The sequence below is a fragment of the Colletes gigas genome, unplaced genomic scaffold (genome assembly GCF_013123115.1).
Source record: "Colletes gigas isolate AHSC1104 unplaced genomic scaffold, ASM1312311v1 Colletes_gigas_Sc00006, whole genome shotgun sequence".
Taxonomy (NCBI): Eukaryota; Metazoa; Arthropoda; class Insecta; order Hymenoptera; family Colletidae; genus Colletes; species Colletes gigas.
The window spans coordinates 4,537,840-4,557,313 of record NW_025106635.1 but is presented as its reverse complement, the minus strand read 5'-3'; the positions used below and the strand labels follow the sequence as shown (position 1 = coordinate 4,557,313).

Sequence of the window (19,474 nt, the reverse complement as noted above, 5' to 3'; positions counted from 1 at the left end):
CTGTGAAGTCGATTCTTTCGTTTCCCCGACGATCGTTACTCGCGCGATTTCGTTGTAGCGACGTTTTCGCGCGCGCCGCCTCGTTTCCTCGCCTCGCTTCTCGGGAAATCAGGTTTTCCACTTTCCCTCCGGGCGAAACCTTTTACCGGATGGGCGAAAAGGAGCCAGGGAACGGAGCAACGAAGACGGGAGGTCCCGGCGAGACTGTCCCTGGGAGGAAGACCAATTTATCCAAATTTTCCGTCCGCGTCTTAATCGATTGACCGACTCTTTTCTCACCCAAGTCGACAGGTATACAGATATCCGACGCTCTGCACAGGATGAACCACTTAACACGCTCACCTTGGACAACGTATGAATTATGGCAGACGCGCCAAACACGCGGCACCGATCGCTTAAATTTACTGCCCCGTTTGGACCATTTATTCACCCTTTCGCGAATCAAGTTTTTGTATCGAATCGTTTTCTCAAACTTTTCCAAAAAAATGAAATACTCGTTTAATAGTAGTCACTAAGAGTGATAAAAAATTATATTTATTCTCTACTTTTAAATCTCTTGATTTGCATTTAAATGGATTTTCGCTCTAAAAATAAGTCAATAAATATGTAAATAAATATCATAATTATTAAGACTCGCGTATAGACAGACTGATCAACTACAGGTGTTAAAATAAAATAAAAATCAAGAAAGACGAAACTGCCACGAAGAATCATCCCTTAAATGATTCCCCACCTGTAGCTAAAAATACCCCCTGTACTGTAATTATATTTTATTCGACTACATTTAGCTCGAGGTGAAAACTATTTTTTTTTTTGCCCAAAGAAAGGTGTCGGGGCCCAAGGAGTTTAAGGGTTAAAGGGTTTTGCGAGTAAAACGAGTGAGAGGAACTCGATGGCAGAGAATTCACGGTCGCGGGAACATTTTAGCAACGGAGCCAGGAAGTGGAACGAATTTTTCGACTTCCTCGGCTCGATCGATCCCTCGTGCTCCAGGAGTCTCTCAATACCCCTTATTACGACGAAATAGGCGCGCGGGCGCACCACGGTGCTCCCTTCCGGCGCCGAAAAAATCCAGGGAAGATCGCGAACGCGTTTTAATAGCTCGTTTCGTTTGCCTCGTTCGCCAGTAGCCACATTTCAATTTCTTTCATTTTTACAGAGGAAAATCGAATTTCATCCCTTGCGATGTCTGCGTATAAAAAATTTATTTCTTCTGAAATTTCCACGTTGATGAATTAATTTTAATGTGTCATATTAACACTGTGCAAAATTAAAATTCTGTAATCAATAAGAATGTAATCAAATAATTTTGAAATGTCTCTTTCGTTTGACGTTTGTTAAACGCTCGAAGGATAAAATTGTCTTCCGTGACAGGGGACGCTAACTTGCAGGGAATTCGCGCGATCGATTCGCGAAAGGGCTGTCTCTCGGGCGAAACAAATAATCGGCATCGGGCGGGCTTTTCGGTTCCGGTTTCTCGATAAATCGAAACTGTGCGAAGCCCGTCAACGTACAAGTCCAGAGAAAGAGGATCCGATCGCGTCGACGAGTGTTCGGTTACGCAGCGGCGACAAACCCGATGATATTGCACCAGAGTTGGGAAAAATTGTATACAAATAACAGATAATCAACGAAACAATCGCGCATCGATTCATTAGATCGAACAGTTCAATTTTCATTCGTTCGTTAAAAAATATTTATTATATTTTATTTTTATCTCGTGGCTAAGAAACGAACACTTGTTCGTGGTTTGTTCGTGATTCGAAATTTTAATCTAGATAAGATGCTTGTGCCTCTCCGTGTTGCGATCCAACACGCTCATGCTTTAGTAACCGAAGACGCCGAACGATTCGCGCGTTATTCGCGAAACCGATAACGGCACGATGACCGGACACAATTGCCGGCTGCTCAGGGTTATCGTCCATCAGGCCAATCAACTCTGTCGCTCCTCGCGGCCGCGGGAAATAACGTATCGCGATGAAAGGCTCATTCACTTTTCTACGGCCTTGGAAAGTGAAACGAACCACGAAAACAACAATGACAATCTCTGCATGGAAGGAAGTAACACCGCGTGCTAGACGTCTCGCTATGCTGCTGTTGGTAATACCAACGCACATAGCACTACGTTTTCCACGTTTCACCAATAATTACGTCCTCTAACGATGGATCCCGCGGCAGCAATAGCAATTAGTTGGGGGCTCGGTAGCCATGGTAGAATTTTGACAACGTGGTACTACGTTCACGTGCAACGTAAATGCATAAAATCGAATCTAGTCGCGGGGGTTCTGTGGGTTTGCGCGTCGTAGACTCGGAGTCGATCGATTCCGGCGGTTCCCCGTGCTCGATCCGTCCACGCCTGTACTGCAATTTCTAGATCCCGGGTTTTCAACGAGCGTTTCCATCACCGGTACGCGTAGGTCACGCAGGAAACGGTAGTTTTCCCTCTGCCCTTGGCCTCGACGCGATCAATCGGGAAATGCGTGTCCTTGACGCGAGCAACGCGTCGCGTCGCTGGGACCCAATTGCGCGGCAAATTGCGTACTTCGAATTGAATCTCGATACGCCAACAGCTTTAGAGAGGACAGTTCCTGTTATTGTGCCATCGTTCGAGAGCCGCGTGGCTCGAGCACTCTGTTTCCAGTTCTCTGGAACTCCATTCACACGACACAATGGTGCTTCAACATTTATCTCTCGATCATCGAGAAAATATAATGTTGACGGGGGAATCGCTATGCTGACATTAAGAAAAATACAGTCGAGACGATTAAACTCGTCTGTTAAGCGGTTGAAATCACCGACCTAGGGCAACGAGAATTTTTGTAAATCGACCCCGTGTATCGAGAAACCGGTATCGAAAGGACTCGGAGGATCTTTTCTCTTTCTCGATTTCACTACGTAATTGATGACAGGCACGTGTGAATCGCCGCTGTCCCGTAACAACATAATACGTAACACTGCGTAAGCGGTCGCGTGGGCGTCGACGCGTCTTTCGACGATAACTCGACGTTTGCGTCGTCGTCATAACCTTGGCACGAAGAACCGACGACGCGGCCAATTAACCGGTTCGCGCGAACGGACGATTCCCCCGGGGAGTCGGTGCGCGTATCGATCCAATTGCACCGAAGCCTGCCAAGCGTCAAACGTTTTGAAGGGTCGACCGATGTCGGAGGGCGAGGGCAACGATGCCAATCGTCGATCACGATTTCGTCTCCCGACTCGCGAAACCTAGCGGTACGCTGGTACTCTCCTCCGCCATCTTTCTCGACGTTGTTCACCATTGATAAAATCGAAGGAATTACACGTTAAGATCTCTAATATCGATGGTAGAATGCGGGGGTGTGATTCTGCGTGAAAAAACGAAGAACAAAGTTTTGTCGTTCGAGACCTCGTCTTTGAGATAATTTATTGAATTGGATTAACAATTACAAATGTTAGAATTATTTAAAATATCTATTATATAGTTTGCAACTTAGTTGACCAATGAATATGAAATTTTGAAGAATCAAATTTGCCCGACTCTAAGTGCAACAGAGTATTTAGATTCTTGAGCGCAAGTGGAATAGGCAGTTCGTGGACAGACATACAACAGGCACTCGTATCTCAGAAACGAAGGCTCGAAGGAAGAAATTTTATTGGACTTGTTCGACCTCTTTCTCCACGTGGAATGCCATGTCGGTCGTGCCGTCGATATTGGAACACCCTGTATTTATCGAACGACGAGCGTTTGGGTGGAGAACGGTCCCGGGCGTCCTGGGAAACGCGCCCCGGGGATGAAAGAATGCCGAAGGACACTACGGGCGAGGAAGGTTTCCCCCGATGCGCGGGAACCGGGTCAAAACAGCCAGAAAACGATAAAAATTGGGGCATCGCGCGTCGGACGACCTCTCGACGGCAGGTGTACGATGAACTCGAAGGGTGGCCGCCTGTTTCGCGAGCAGAAAGACAGCAGGGGCGAGGCTTTCCCTCGGGATAAAGAGGGTGTTAAGATCTGTAAGGGTGCGGGTTGTTGTGACGGCTAGCCTCTATATGCCGGTCTTCGACTCGTGCCGGTGTTCCGCATCTATCATTCGCGTCTCTCGTCCCGTTTTTTTCCCCTTTGTGGCGTCCCTCGCGCCGCGATTTCCGTTGGGGAGGAACGCCACCAGCGAACCCGTGAATCGCGGAATTCCTTCGCGAGCCTCCCCCACGAGATCCGGGGAACGAATTTTTCTTTTTATTACGATTTCGGTACTTGTCGAGAATAATCGAGACCCTATGGCGACTCGTTCGAGCATAAAATTCTATTAAACGTCGCGTTTCCACCCTCCTTGCGGGTTCCCGAAGTGCGAACATGTTTCACTCGAGGGAATCTCGTTGGAGATGCGTCGCCTACGAAAAGGTTTTTCCTTTTAATTTTTTTACGACCGACCATCGACCTCGCCTACTGTTTCAGACTCATTTTGCGTACACGTGCTTTCGCTACGAGCACCGTGCAAAGAAAATTTTCTTTAGCCGGAGCCCGTAGTTTATTACAGAAAAAATGAAGTGAATTTGTTTTAAGACTATTTAGGGAGAAAATTATTTCACGCTCGACGGAAGATAAACGTCGTCGCGGGCTCCCGTTGCACGGCAATTCCGTCGTAATTACGATCACCCGAGGCCAGACGTCGCGTCTCCGTTTTAATAAGGCGTAAAAAGCAGAGGTTTTATCATAATCGTTCGTCAGGATCATAATGGAGCTGGCGGTTAAGGTGATCCGATATAGTGGCAGGGTCGCGAACGAGCGATCGACTTCGAGAGAGAATCGCATATTATTTTCAGTCGACAGGCTATCATCGAGCGGAACAACAATTTTCTCGTTTAATCGCGGCTCATCACGAGATGCGGTCAGCCTACGCACGACTGTCCGTGAAAGTCACGACAATAGCTGTCAGTGACTCACTTAAGGTCAGCTCGGAAAGTGGCACGATAAAGCTAAGAAGCCAAGAACTACTCCGCCAGTTACGTAAATCTTCAACATCTACTCGAGATTTATCTCGAAAGTCTCCGAGAGTCCGTTTCAAATCGATTTTGATATTTACCATCGTACGACAGAGCTTGGGAAAAGGCATTAGAATACAATATAAAGATCTCAAAGAGCTCGAAGAAAAAATTAGATTTGGATCTGGTGGGAAATGATGCGAAAAGTATTATGGATACAATGTTACTGTCCGATTTTTTAATTACTCGAATAAATACAATTTTCTTAATATCGCTTTTCCTGGTCCCCATAATATTTGGTAACGTAACTTGGTCAGATGTCGTTTGTTACAGACAATATAATAAGCACGTTCAGCCTACGCGACCCAAGACGACCGATAAATGTGTTCTTATCGGTTTCGACGACCGGTTGTCCGATTCCCTGTCGAACCATCGATCAGAATTCTTTCGTTATCTCCCTGAGCACTTTCCTTCCGTCTCGTTTATGATATCAAAAATATGAAGGGGGCTAGCAGGTATTGCCGTGCCCTCGACATTCGTATTTTCTTCAATTTCATTTCGATCGATTCGATACGACGTCGACCTTTCCATAGTTTCCTTTGTTTTAAAACAGTATCTGACGATTTAAATTAAATCCAAAACAATGACCGCGCCTGTAGTCTATCGATATAAATCGTAACGAACTATTTTACAATTTATATCCCATTATCGGGGTCTATCAAACGATCCTATTTCACAATTTCGTTCAGAAGTCAAATATAATTTGGATTACGGAGCGTTATCGTGTGAAACGCTTATCATTCGTTCGTCGTTCGACATTTTTATCTCGATAAGAATTTGGCCCATCTCTGCCCCCTCCATTTCCAATTTTCTCGTCAAGACGCAAAAAAAAGGCGCAAATCGGTGCGTTTTAATAGCCCGACTCGCGAGCGTTTATCGCGTGGACGGGGTGAGGTGTTGGGCCGTATCGCACAGCAAACAACACGTTTGTTTCCGAACGGGCCGGAGTTCGATACGCGATTATTATGACCCGCGACGAGCCTTGAACTTGCCCTACGATAAGCAGAAGCTGCTTACCAGTCGCTGCTGTTTGTTGCACAGCGTTGCACACTCGCCTAACACGCGCGCGCGCGCACAGTAAACGCTCGCTGCCTCTCGCGACTTTGCCATTAAATTGACTCGCGTCTGGGTACAACGACCCCGTGCTTCGACTTTTCGAAACGAGCTCCGCGTATCGACTTCGTTCTACTCGCGCTCGATCTTCTCACGTTTAAACAAAGTACAATTAAAATTAACGATAGAATGTTGATCAAACAGCTACCATGTTTCATGGCGCTATATTTAAACCTTTCAAATTTTCAGGCTGTTAACTGACAAAATACAGGTCACCGTTTTCGTTTCCTTTTGAAGTAGTATTGCTGTACGAGTTATGAATTACAGATTGGCATGAGTTAAAAAATTTGATATTTCTTTTAAAGTCGTGAAAAAATTGAAAGTATAAAATGTTAATTTCACCCAAATTTTATGATTGTTTGGTGAATCAGTCTATACACACAAACCAAAACATACAATTGCAAAGTACGGAGGCGTTTGCTCGTTTGCTTTTCTCCTTGTCAGTCTATTGTTCATAATTCTTACAATAACACTACGTCATACAATAGCTTCAGCAAAAGCAACAACAATGACCTGTATTAATCGAGGTTATACGAGATACATACACGCTGTATCGGGTTGTTCTTAACTTTGTTATTCAATGTTCTTCCTAGCTTGGATATGCTGGCTCGATTCCAAAGAATCGTGTGATCGTTAAAAAATAATCCATTAATACACGATTCCCTCGCCTCTCGATCAAACGGAGGCAAACTGTCTCAGATTTTTCAATATTTTCTAACTCGACAAATATTTCTTTCTTCCATAGTGATACGACAATCTATATTCTTTAGCAGTTACTATAAATTTAATATATTATGCGCATTGAACTTATTGAAGCACCGTGCGATAATCTATCAAAAAGTCGTTATAAACATTTTCCCACTCCTCTAACCGCCGTTTTTGTGGAAAATAATAATAAAGGAGGTACTGAAAATTGTTCGTTCGGACATTTGCGTACGGTTCGAATCCATTGCTGGGAAAAGCGAGCGAGCAGCCGAACAGCCAGCCAGCCAACGAGCCAGTCAACCCACCAACCCCCTATTCAATGTCGCTACAATAATAAACCACCTCGGTTATCTGTATTTCTGTATTTTCCTCTGGGATTCTCGGCACATTCAGGCATCGGGGCCAAGTTCAGACTATATACACACACGCCATTCTATAACGCGGCTGTGTCGGCGTTTATCCTCTACCCCACCGGTCTACGATTCACACCCTTTCCCTACTGCGCGCCACCACCTGGATTTTCGCGAATTTGGACCAAACCGACGACGACCCGATGTCGCCTCGCGCCATCCGTCCCCGCGAATTTATTTTCCCGCCCGTTCTACGACCGCTGCCAATCGACGCGTTCCTACAAATTGTTTCAGCTCGGGGGATGAGAAATCGAAATTGATATACACTCCCAAGGACAAGAAGATACCACTCTTTAACGAAATTACAATATTCCAAACATCGAAACCGTTTCAAACAACGCGTGGCAGAGAAAGAATATTCCGATAGTCTCCCTACCCAACCCCAACGATTCTTTCTCTCCATCAACCCCGATAATGTACAAAGGGCTGGCTCCCTATGGTCATAACCCGACGAAGACACCTGGAAGAGAGAGCTAAGAAGAGACACTGACCTTCTTTTCGGTGAGTTTCTCGCACCGCCTCATCTTGCAGATCTGATGACTCTTGTCGTTCCTGCAGGGCGCGCAGTCCCCGCAATTGTCCTTGCGCTGGCATCCGATGCACTCGCCGCATCTCTTGCGCTTCTTCTTGGCCGGTTTGTCGCTGAGACCGCCGTCACCGTCAGGGTCGGTCATCCCTCCGCTGAGGTGATGGGGTCCGCGGTTCGCGGTGGAGGATACCGCGGCCACCTGGCCGGAACTCTCGACGTTCCCGGCTCCGGCGCTGTCCTCCGACTCCATGGAGCCGGCGCGTATTTTTCTGCGCTCCTTCTTGCGGCCGTCGATGCCGATCGGTCTGGACGTGGGCGTGGAGTCGAGGACCGTGGACATCGGGTTCTGGAAGTTGGTGTGATGCAACTGCGGGTACTCCGGTTTCACCACCGTGAGCACGGTGTGATGGGGATGTCCCGGTGGCGGGGGCGGGAATGCCTGCACGGGGCTGGATCCGAGCAATTGTATGTGCCTTTCGTCTAGTAGCTGCTGCTGAAGGGCGGGAACCTCTCTGGCTTGGACGGGCGCGGGCACCAGGGGATAGCCGACGCTGCCTCTGTGCGGATGAGGAGCGGGCAACGGTGTGCCGAGCGTGTGGAAGCTCGGCAGCCCGACCGCGGACGTGACGGGAGGCGAATGAGATATCGAGGCTGGGGACAGTGGCGTCAGGGCCGTCAATTGGGGCTCCGCTTCGCTGGGGGCGGTGAATTGGCTGGCGAAGCTGGGCAGACCCTCGCCGGGCCCAGCGCCGCCGGCGGCGTTCTTCGACTCCCAGGGCCTGTATTGGCTGGCGAGCACCACCTCTCCCCTCGAGTCGATCAGTCGGCCGGTCAGTCCCTCGTAGTAGTCCCAGGATGACGTAAGACCCAGTCCAACGTCCTGGGGATGAAGCGTGGTCAATGTCGTCGAGCTGTCCATCGCGTTGTCCCCGGCGAAGCTGCTGAACGGCGGCAGGTGCCGCGCCGGATCACCCGGACCGACCGAGCTCGGCGAGGTCGCTACCGCCGCCGGAGGGCTGCCTGCTACCCTCTCGGTGGCGCCGACCTCCTTCGTTACCTCGGCGCTCATCTTCCCCGCCGCGTCATCGCGACTCGAGCCCCCTGCTCGCAGGAGGTTCGCGTTACCGTTCCTCTAGGTTGCCTCGTTGTCTCCGTTCGCTGTCTAGGACCTCTCTTCCGCGGGGACACGATCTCTCGACCCTCCCCTCGTCTAGGATCGTGACTGAACGCTCGTTCGCGGGATCGACCGTTCTCGGCACCCTGACATCTGGCTGGATCGGGATCGAAATCTCCAAAGGATCGCCCTCTTCCTCTCTTCTCTCGCTCGTCGTCACTTTTGCTCACACTCTCTCGCAACTGCTCTTCCTACCTTTATCACTCTCTCTCTCGCTTTCTCTCTTTCTCTATAACTCTATGTCTGTCGTTTGTACTCAACAGGTTTAGGCTACGAACTGAAGTAGATCGGTTTCACTGGGAGTAATTATGCGCGAGTCCCCCGTGTGTCTCTGGATATAAAGGGCGGCCTGCGTTCTCTCCGTCTGCTCTTCGCTTTGGATGGGACACTCCTTCTTCTCGATAGACACTCGCTCTCAGTGGGTGCGTCCGTTTTCTTTATTTTCTTTTTTTTTTTTGTTCCTTTTTTTGCCTTTTCCTAAAATCGTTAACCCTTACTTACTGCTTAATTACGTAAAACTTCTATATAGCTTAGAAAAACTTTGTCGGTCGGTTTGCTCTTAATTTATATTCTGCTCGCGAAGAGATCGGCGGCGCGTCGTCGCTACGCGCGCTCCTCGCTGGTTAGTGAGTATCGTTACTTGCTGAGTGATTAGTAGAAAAATGAAATGGTAGATTCTTTGGTTTACGGTTTTCCCCCTTTTCGCGCAGTTTTTTTTTTTATACTATCTTTCGTTTCGTTTCAGCGTTTATCTGTTTTTGCTTGTTTTGTTCGTTTGTCTTCCTTTTCCTCTTTTTTTTTTTTGCTCGCTTAACGTACTTGTTTCCCTTTCGTCTTTCGATTTGGCACTGGCGGACTTTTTTTTTTGTTTACTTTTTGTTATTTACTTCAGATATACTTTGTACACTAAATTAGATACTATAGCTCTTAATCCTTTGTCTTCTGCTTCTTCTTCTTCTTCTTCGGCTTCTTCTTCTTGAACCTAAGCTCTTGGAATATTTTTCTCGTTTTGTTTTCCTTCCCCTTTACGTCGATATAAACACACTAATTACTTCTTTCGCGCGTTCGTAAGAAAATAGAAATCACTTGAGGTTAATGTGGCTTGTTAGAAGGCGGTTGATTTGTACGATCTGAAACAGAAAACGTTTTCGACCGTTAGACATACGGAATTCGCGTACTGGTTCGCGAGAGAAATTTATCGCGCTTCGCGTTTCACACTCTCCTCTCTCATGCATTCTCTCTTAAATTGGCGCCTAAAGAAAATTTATTTATTAAAGCTTTCCTTAAAAAGAAAGCTCCGAAATTATACAGATTTGAAATAATACATAATCGTACGTAAATATGCACGAAGTAAGATTCCTGATATTTGTTTTCGGAGCGCCACGGAAGAGTGCTATGGATCGTCGAGGGATTCAAGGGGGAGAAAAGAAAGCATTTCGAGAGAAAAAAAAAGAGAAGCATAAGTCCGGGGCTTATTTATCGAGCCCGTTTCGTTCCCCGTGGTCACGTGAGGCGATCGTGAGCGAGAACGTGACACGCGACTACGTGGGAACGTGTCATAGACGTTACCATAACGTGACCATCGCTAAGCCAAGGTTACTATTACGTTCGGCGTGTCTGCACACCTACTCGCTCGCTTTGATACCCGCGAATGTTGTGCCCTAGTCCCTGGACGGTTCATTCACGCTGCTTAGAGCCGCTGACGATGGCTACGAGCTCTTCGCGTCTCCCGTTTAGTCACCTTTGCCTCTCCAATTGTTTCTCTAGCCAGACGACGTGACCTCATATAATATTACGAAATATATTTTCTCTTATAACAGATTGCAAAATGTCGAATGTATCTGTATCGTCTACGATCGCGTATTTATTATCGCGTTGAATTATTATAAAACTCGTTGAACTAGATACTAATGAATCATCGATGCTTGACCGCACCTTGAAGGGCTTCGATGAATTTTAACAGACAACTGTACCGCGGAGAAACTTTCCGAGTGACACCTGTGGAGTCGTCGGAAATTTTCAGAAATATTATTATTAAAATACTTTTCTCTCTTTTATGTGGTTACGACCTGGCTAGTCAAGCCTGCACCTTTGATTCTAGAGTATCCTGGTAGAGGCAATATAGCGTGTAAGTTATATTTATGATCGAAAGCTGTTACAATGGTGATTTGCATCGAGTATGGTCGCTATACTTTATTAAGAAGAGAACTTTCCCTTCACCAGAGCCCGATAAGATACCAACAGCTGACTATCCCGACTCGTGTTGCAGCCATTAACTCTACGATGTACAATAATAACACATAAGTCCTCCAACTACGGCGCTTGTACCTCCATTTATGTCCTCGTACGTATTCTGTGTGTCTGTATGCATTAACATAATACACGAAGTCTTTTATCTTCCAATTATTCTTTTTGCGCGGGTAAACTTTTTCAACGAGTAGAAATTCATGTTTAAGAGGGCGAAGTTACCCTTTAAAGTTGGGGGTTGGAAACCTACTTGGCATAATCAGAACGTCTGTAAAAAGGTACTGTCACGATAGTTATGAAAACTGTACTTTACCGATGTTTAGAATATAATGTCTTTTGTTATAGATATGCTTAGAACTTTCTAAGATTGAAACATTCTATTTCTAACTCTAGACCAACCCTCTAATCCTTTAAGTGCAAGAACCACACAGCTTAAATCTCGGTACAATTTCAAAAAAACTATCACGCTCCTAAGGAACATTTATCTCGCCCCCGCGATCGACGATTGACCTCCTACACCCTCGGCGTTTAATCACCCCCAAAATCCCATTCAATTGCTCGATTCGACGAGCGCTGCTCGGAAGAGGTTCCGAGCCATCATCGAAAACCGAAGCGATGTTGGTCCTCCGTGAGATATCGACCGCCATTTAGCCACCCCCCACCCCCAACCCCTAACCTTCTCTTTCTACCCTGTTCGTGGCGCACGTAGCACGCGCAAGCTGAACTCGGAGCTGTGTAACACGTAGATCTGCACACGCGTTCCCGTCACTTGAATGCACCCACACCCACACGACCAACGGCTTTTGCACGGCTGGTGAATGTACATAATGGCCGGTACATAGAGAGCAACAGCTCTTGCTATCTCACGGACGCTTTTCCAACCAACCACAAACCCCTCGCGCGACTGCCGCCCGCAAAACTCTCTCTAATAGCTTTACTACAGCTGTGGCAGCCGGAGCTTTCGCTATCGTTGGAAACTTGCACTGTCGTTTGCCGTGCACTTTCGCTTCCCGCCACGCGGCGAATTAACGGGGTAGTCGGGCTCTTTTCCATTAAATATTCCAAAAATTCTCCACCCGTCAATTTTAGGTCATTGAAATATTTCGAAACGAATGAGGGCTCGATTGTTCGAATAGATGTGATCGATTTATTTAATTTACTGAATGGTTGGTCCTATTGCTTCGAGGGGGTAAAGAATAATCATTTTCTGCGATCAAGTTCGAGGGTTAGCGGACGCCATTTTGAAAGCATCGCGTTTAGAATATTTATTACTTAGCTTCGATCCTATCAAATGCAGCTCTATTTGAACTTTTTCTATTTGATAAATAAGCAGAATGTATTCGTATTCTCAACATTAAAAAACGCCAAAGGGTAGTAAATACATTCCACAATCGTACGTCGAAACGTCAAATTATTCGTGCCCGTTACGTTTCTCGCAAAAAATTCGCAAAGAACGCCGTTTCACCCCTTTAAGCCGCGAATATTCTCGCACCTTCGCTTGGACGCGCTCGACGCCAGAACACACACGCCCCGAAGGGTGTCGAGGGACGATTAGCTGGAGATGTTCAGCAAGACGGAAACGATCTTTTCACGCGTTGGGAGGTGCCTGAGTTTGTTGACCTAGGAGATTCCAGTGGGTTCGACAACTGGGAAGCGTCGACTTGCCTCGATTTTCTTACTACTTCGTCTCGAGCAATGGGACAATTTCGAATACCTGACCATCCTCGACAAATTCTTTTCTCAGATTTTCCACGCGTCTAAAACACCTTTACGCAATGGAATCTAGTCCCCGTGTTTATTAATAATTTATAATAGAGTGTGGATAAAGTTAAAAAAAATTTATCGAGTCGCAAATTATTAGTACTAAAATTTTGGGTACGCAAAACCTGATCGAGAAGTGTTGAAGGACGATGAGCTTTCGTGATTGCTACGGTAATGAAGACCTCGGTACCCGAACAGTCGGGGCAATTAAAAGTGACAAGTACGGAGGGAATCGAGCGATCGCGAGTTCTGCGAAGACATTCTCGTTAGAAGTCGAAGTTACGAGACGTGGATCTTCCTCGGTGCGATGTCGAAACACCTGCACGAGAGATCTGCTCGCAGGCCACGGGCGATTGAACTTTCCTAGAGGTCCATAAATCTAGTCTAGACTGAATACCGCGAACTTTAGTCTTTAAAGGTCGCGAAACTCGGTGCGCTGATAGCGCGCTCGCGCTCACGAACTCCCGACTTGGCGCTCGGCTGCGTTCCCTTCGATAAAAAGGATCCGAGCGTCGACGGGCACGGAAAGAAATTCGAAGAAGTTGGTAATCCGTACTGTGGCACATGCTCCAACGGATATAAATTGCCCAGGCTGGTTGGAATCGCGACTGAAATCGATCGGTCTTCCATCGGCGTCCGTCTTGCCGGGCTGACGCGAAACTTTCCAACTTCAGCGAGATGTTTTATCGTTCCACCCGGTCGTGGCTGCGCGCAATATAAATTAAAGCTATCTTCTAAGTGGTCTTCGATTTTCTTCGAAACTATCCTCCAACAAAAATCCGACTCTTCGACTTTGCCGTCTTTGGAAACGCAAGAAAACTAGTGTCTGGCCTCTGTCGGCCATTTTTCTTTCGGATTCGAGATACGAGTTGTACGCTTAACGCACAGAAAAAGATAATAATAATAATAATAATAAGATTAAAGGGTTTCTTTTAATTGGATGAGTTCTTCAAGGAAAGAAAATACTTGAAGGGGTAAATATTATCTTACGTGTTTGATTTGTTTCAGAGAAGAATAATTGATACTTTAAGTAGTCAAAAATGAAGATTAATGTAATAATTGTATTTTCCAGTTTCACTTAAAGTTTCCAATTTTATTTGTACCAAAACTATTCCCTCGAGTATGCTCTGCGCGGTTAACAGCGTTAGTATATTTTTAAGGTGTCCCGGATGTCCCGCATTTGCTCCTTAAGCATTCTGAAATGTCCCGCGTTAACTACTCAAACATCTGGCTTAATATATTGTTCCTGAAGAGGACCGAAATAAATTGAAACGCCGAATAAAACGCTCGGGAAGGACTTTCCTTAATTTTTTGAATCGTCTCTCGCGCCGAGAGGAATTTTTATTTTCCGTTTCTTTCCGCCGGTGAAAAATCGGTGCGGTGGGATCGATAGCAGGAAGACGCGCGATGCGGAACGATGACGAGACGAAATTTTCAAAAGGCACGAACGAGCGTGTACCGTGGCGTCGACGAGCGGAGCAGCTGGCGCCTCTCGTCGTTGCACTTTCGTCGAATCGACCCTACCCGGCGGCTTTGTGGCCGCGTACAAAAATTCATTCCCGCTAAAATCGTGGTACACGCTCGCGCGAGCAACTTTAAAAACGTTTCCTGAGTGCCTGTAATTGCGAGAGCGAATAATCGAATTTCATAGCCACCCCGTTTCATACCAATCTACGACACAATTATTTGTTCACCTTATTGCAAGACAAGTATTAAATGTTAACAAATCGATATACGAGCTCCTTAGAAGTTGAACGCAATTTTATACCTAACGCATACGAAGTTTTAACGAACGAACGTTGCTCGAGAAACAACCGTGCAGAGTTTGCGTCAGTCGTCTATTATTCGGATAAAATTCTACCCAGGTCTGGTCGTGGAAATATCGCGTGTAAGTAAAATTCATGAACGAAAGCCGGTATAATGCTGATTTGCATCGAGGCTGGTCGCAATATTTTATTCAGAAGTGAACTTTCTATTGACTAAGGTCTGATAAGGTACCGCCAGCTGACAATCCCCAGTGTGTTAACGTTGCAGCCATTAACTCTATGTTGTCCAATCAGACCACAACCACGCCATATGCAATACAAAAATCGTGCAACTTTTTGGAACAACGTATCAGATCTTTTGAAACTTCAGTAACTGAGACACAATCACGTTCGTCTGCCAGTCGAACAGTTACAATTTATTTTAAAAAATTGTTATTGTTCTTCGACCAATCTTGAAATTAATTTTTCAAATTTTGTAAAATGCTTCGACGTGCGTTCAAGCGACGTTAAGTGGTACTAAGTATGCGGGTTTCGGTGAAATTCGAAATATTGCTCCAAAAAGTGTCCGAGTTCGCGTGGAATGACCCCGTGCGTGTACAGGCAGACGCCGAACGAACGATATATCCCGTCGTCGGATTCTTTCGTCGGGCGGGACGCAGGACGTCGCTTCCCAGAAGCGCGTGTACAAACCCAGCTGGCCGACAGAAAGAGATCGGAGATTCCGCGCGCTTGGAATTAATATTAGACGGCGACGAGTTGCGCGCCATCGAAAAAACCGAGCTAACTAAGCCTGCGCGCGAGCTGCCCGACCCCTTATGCGCGCGGAATATTCTTCAGACGCGTAAAATAGGGTATGCAGTGCCAAATTATGGATATATGACCACTTATGAAATATTGTTCGATTGCAAAACCTCGGTACACGACTCCTGGTGCAACCAAGTGACGCCATGTGCACGCATCATATTATGGCTATACATACTACTTAATTTTTAAGTTCTCGACTTTCATTTCTCCAATAATAATTCTACCGATTTTTGTGTTCAAGTCCATGCAATGGATAAAGAAACTTAACATAATTTATTTGTAATCTCGTAAAGAAAAATGGCTTGACAATGTCTAACTGTAAAAACAAGAGTGTCGTGTACGCGTAGGTTTACAAACGCTTTATAAAGAGGCGGTAAAAAGATGTTAACAATTACGAAAACAATAACGAGCTACTTGCTGATGGACTAAGCTGGAAGAACAGGTCGGCGATATCTATCTAATTTGTTTACGCAATGTTTGCTACTTGAGATCGTTGAAGGTAATCGATATAACTTCTATTAATCACTCACTATTAATACTCCGTTTTAAAATGTCAACTGTACGCAAGGTTGAAAAACTGTACTTCGCCTCCATATCGTAACTTTCTAACGAGGCATTTTTTGCAACAATCTGCGTCTTAGCGTTAAAAAATCCGTTCCAAGTTTTCGAAATAGCGATCTTGAACTCGGAGGAGTCGTTTGTCGCTCGATTGTACCACGAATTACGACCAACCCTGTATATGGCAGCGAAGGACGATTGCCGGAGACGCGTTAGTACGTATCTCGATCCGTGTTTCTTTTTTACGAGAAACGACGCCACGGAATTCTACGCGTCTCGATTCGTCATTATCGTCAGACTGTATCGAGCAGTTACGGCTGACTCGAACTCCTTTGTTTCACTCAAGTTCAGCGTCGCGACGTATTGTCGTGACGCGGGAGAATTTCGCGTCGATGGTATTGCACGCGATGCACAAAGAATCGTCGATTCGGCCCTTACTTTTCAAAACTTCCGTCCGTAAGGCTCTTGCTAAACATTTCCAGCCAAGTAGGCACATTTCTATAGAGAACGGAACGCTATACTGAATTCAGAAATTACTGCACACTTATACTTTCCACGTACGCGTTTCGTTTGCATTATTCCGGTTCGATCGTTCCTTTTTCTTATTGATATTTGTATTAGGCTCGTGCAAAATGGCGCTGAAGAACTGGTACCGTTGATACTGGTATAAATTGCAATCGAAGACTATTTAAAACACAGAGATAAGCAAATCGTCTACAAGTCATCGATCAACCCTTGTATATTTCATACTTTCCCCCAGATTCGAACGCGTTAAATGAACTTTTTCCGAAGCTGTCTAGCCGCCATTAAGACCACCATCGGCGTTATAATTTGGCCCCGCTCGGTTGAAAAAGCCCGACGACCATCGCGAGAGACAATATCAGCAGGAAGAAGGAAGAAAACGTTTCACCCCGTTCGTCTTCCGTCTAGGAAGCGGCCAGCGTGAGCGGCGGCAAAAAATCGGCTCGAGTCAGCGGGTGGACGATTATTATTCGGGCCCGGTTGCCGCTTATCTTCGTTTCCGCAGGCGTAAATCCCCGCGATAAGGCCTGTTTTTCGCGACGGTGCGCGGCCGCGCTAATTCCGGCATTACAGGCGAGGCAAAAATGGCGGTGGGGTCTCTCTCTCTCTTTCTCTCGGTGCCGGTGCCCGTTTCTCGCTACCTCGAAAAAAGGAAACGCGAAGAGAAGAGAAAAAAGAAGCCGCTCTCGCTGCGGCTCCGAGCAAAAAAGCTCCGGGTACACTTTCGCCGACCTCGTGGTGGCGAGCGAGCGAGCACCCGCGCTCGCTCGACTCTCGGCGACAAAGGCTGCTTGATTCAAGGTCCCACGCACACGATCGCGCGAGCGGATCCGTACACAACCGAGCACAAATGCACGCGCTCGTCCGAGCGCATGCCGCCATCGGCGTCTTCGACCATCGCGGCGCCCTGCAGCCAGAGATGGCCATTTTGTTCGAATAATAGACAACGTGCTAAACTCAACCTAACCTTTACGCTTCTTCACCCTTCGATCACTTTAAAAAAAAATATTAAATATTGATCTCTCGATGGTACGAGCAGAATTACCCCTAAACACAATTGTACCACAGTGTCGTCCATATTTTCGATCGAAATAAAATTTTGACTTGGATATCTCTCGATGGGTTCGTAAGTTGAAAGGTCAGTGAGAGAGAATCGAGGATGTACGAGATTTCCAACAGGATTTATGGATTTCTAGCCAAAGTTTAAGTACTACGAGGCAAAGTATGGACTGGAATACAAACTGAATCGAGAAGTTGGTGCACTATTAAGCTAAAAATGAACCGAGGTACAAAGTATGCTTCATAAGCGAGCCGAAATAGAAAGTGAGTTTTAACAATAGGTTCCACAATACACGAACCCCTAAGCTTCCTGAACTTGGAGCAAAATTGGTCGAAAATAAGAAACGAGCTCCAAAAATCGGGGACACGGTCCGCGAGCATCACGATCGACGAAATAGAAGCACCGCAAGTAAATAGTGACAGCCAGTAATAGAGAATGTATTCTAGGAACCGTAAGTTCAACGAAGTTAAAGCTAAAAGTGGCCTGGAATACAAAGTTAGATCCAAAAATCGAACGCGTAGTCTACGGGCCTCAAGATCGACGAGGTTTAAACACTATATAGCCAGAAATGGATCAAAATTATAGTATTTACGAGGCCTAAAGTGAAATTGGAGCACCGTGCAGCTCACAGTAGATTGGAATAAGACGTGTGCTCCAAAATTCAAAGATGTTGCTCACGAAACTTAAATTTGACAAAATTGGAGCACTACACTATATCTTTGATTGTTGGAGCTCACTTTCTATACTGGACCACGTCTTGCTGTATAGTACTCCAATTTTGACGAACTGAGGGTTCTTAGATCACGTCTTCGAATTTTGGAGCACAATTTTGTTCAGAAACCAGTGCAGATACTACAATTTGGAAAATGTTCCATCGAGCAGGAAGGAAACCGACGGAATCGGATGGCCGATTCGTCGCAGGAAACCGGCGAAGAAAACCCGGACCGGTGAAGCATCGTAAAGCAGTATTTACTCCCGCGTTAAGTATCAATAAATAGCGAAGAAAGAGGCCGTGATAAGTGACGTCATCCACTTACTCGAGTCATAACAATACTGTTTTTGTAGCAGCCGATTACTATAGCATCGTCGGGACTATAACTTATTCATCCGCTGAAAGCTACGGCCTCGCATACTACGCCATTGATAACCTCTCTTTGACGCGAGTGCGTTTGCTGTCGGGACACCGTTACGAGCCACCGTTCCGCCGATTATCGATCAGAGTGATTCGTCAACAAACGTTTGCAAGCTGCAGAAACCGGTTCGAAGCTCGGTTAGCCCTAACGCGCCAGAGACGAGCAAAATTTCGATCAAAATTTCGAACGTACGAAAGATACGAAGTTTAGAAAATAATTACTAGAGTAGACTTCGAGTGTCCATCTTTTCCCAAACGTGGACACGTTGTACTTGTCTCCGAGTTTCGATTCCCTTTTATAGATCGTTGCTCGCAACACTCTGTGATCTTCCCAGGAGACTCGTGATTTCTCTTTGCGCAAGTCTACCATGTTGCGGATTCAGCATCTGCTGTTTTACGGTTGAAATTCGTCAGTTGATCGCAGTTCGATGTTAAATATTTTGATCACCGCGTTTGACTATTCGAATGGAAGAAAAATTTGACGAGCAAACCGAAATCGTGCTGATCGACGATCGTGAACGGCGTGGACGTCGTTTCCCAGGAACGACCAGGTCTCACTTGTTGCTGCATATCGGCGTCGAAATCGCTTGGACGGGACGCGGCCCGTATCGGTCGAGCGACGCGACGCTTTTACGGCACTGGGTGCACACCGGTGTTCTCCGACAGCAGACAAA

The 19,474-nt window shown here is 46.2% G+C and overlaps 1 protein-coding gene across 1 annotated transcript in view; it reads right to left on the bottom strand.

Moving 5' to 3' along the window:
- The window catches only part of LOC122395997 (DNA N6-methyl adenine demethylase-like), a 138,460-nt gene that overhangs the window by 94,715 nt on the left and 24,271 nt on the right, over positions 1–19,474 (bottom strand). The window contains exon 2 of the mRNA XM_043394044.1: positions 7,739–10,080. Within this exon, the coding sequence (XP_043249979.1) occupies positions 7,739–8,845 (1,107 nt within the window). The 5' untranslated portion in view covers positions 8,846–10,080. The remainder of the gene's footprint in view (positions 1–7,738; positions 10,081–19,474) is intronic.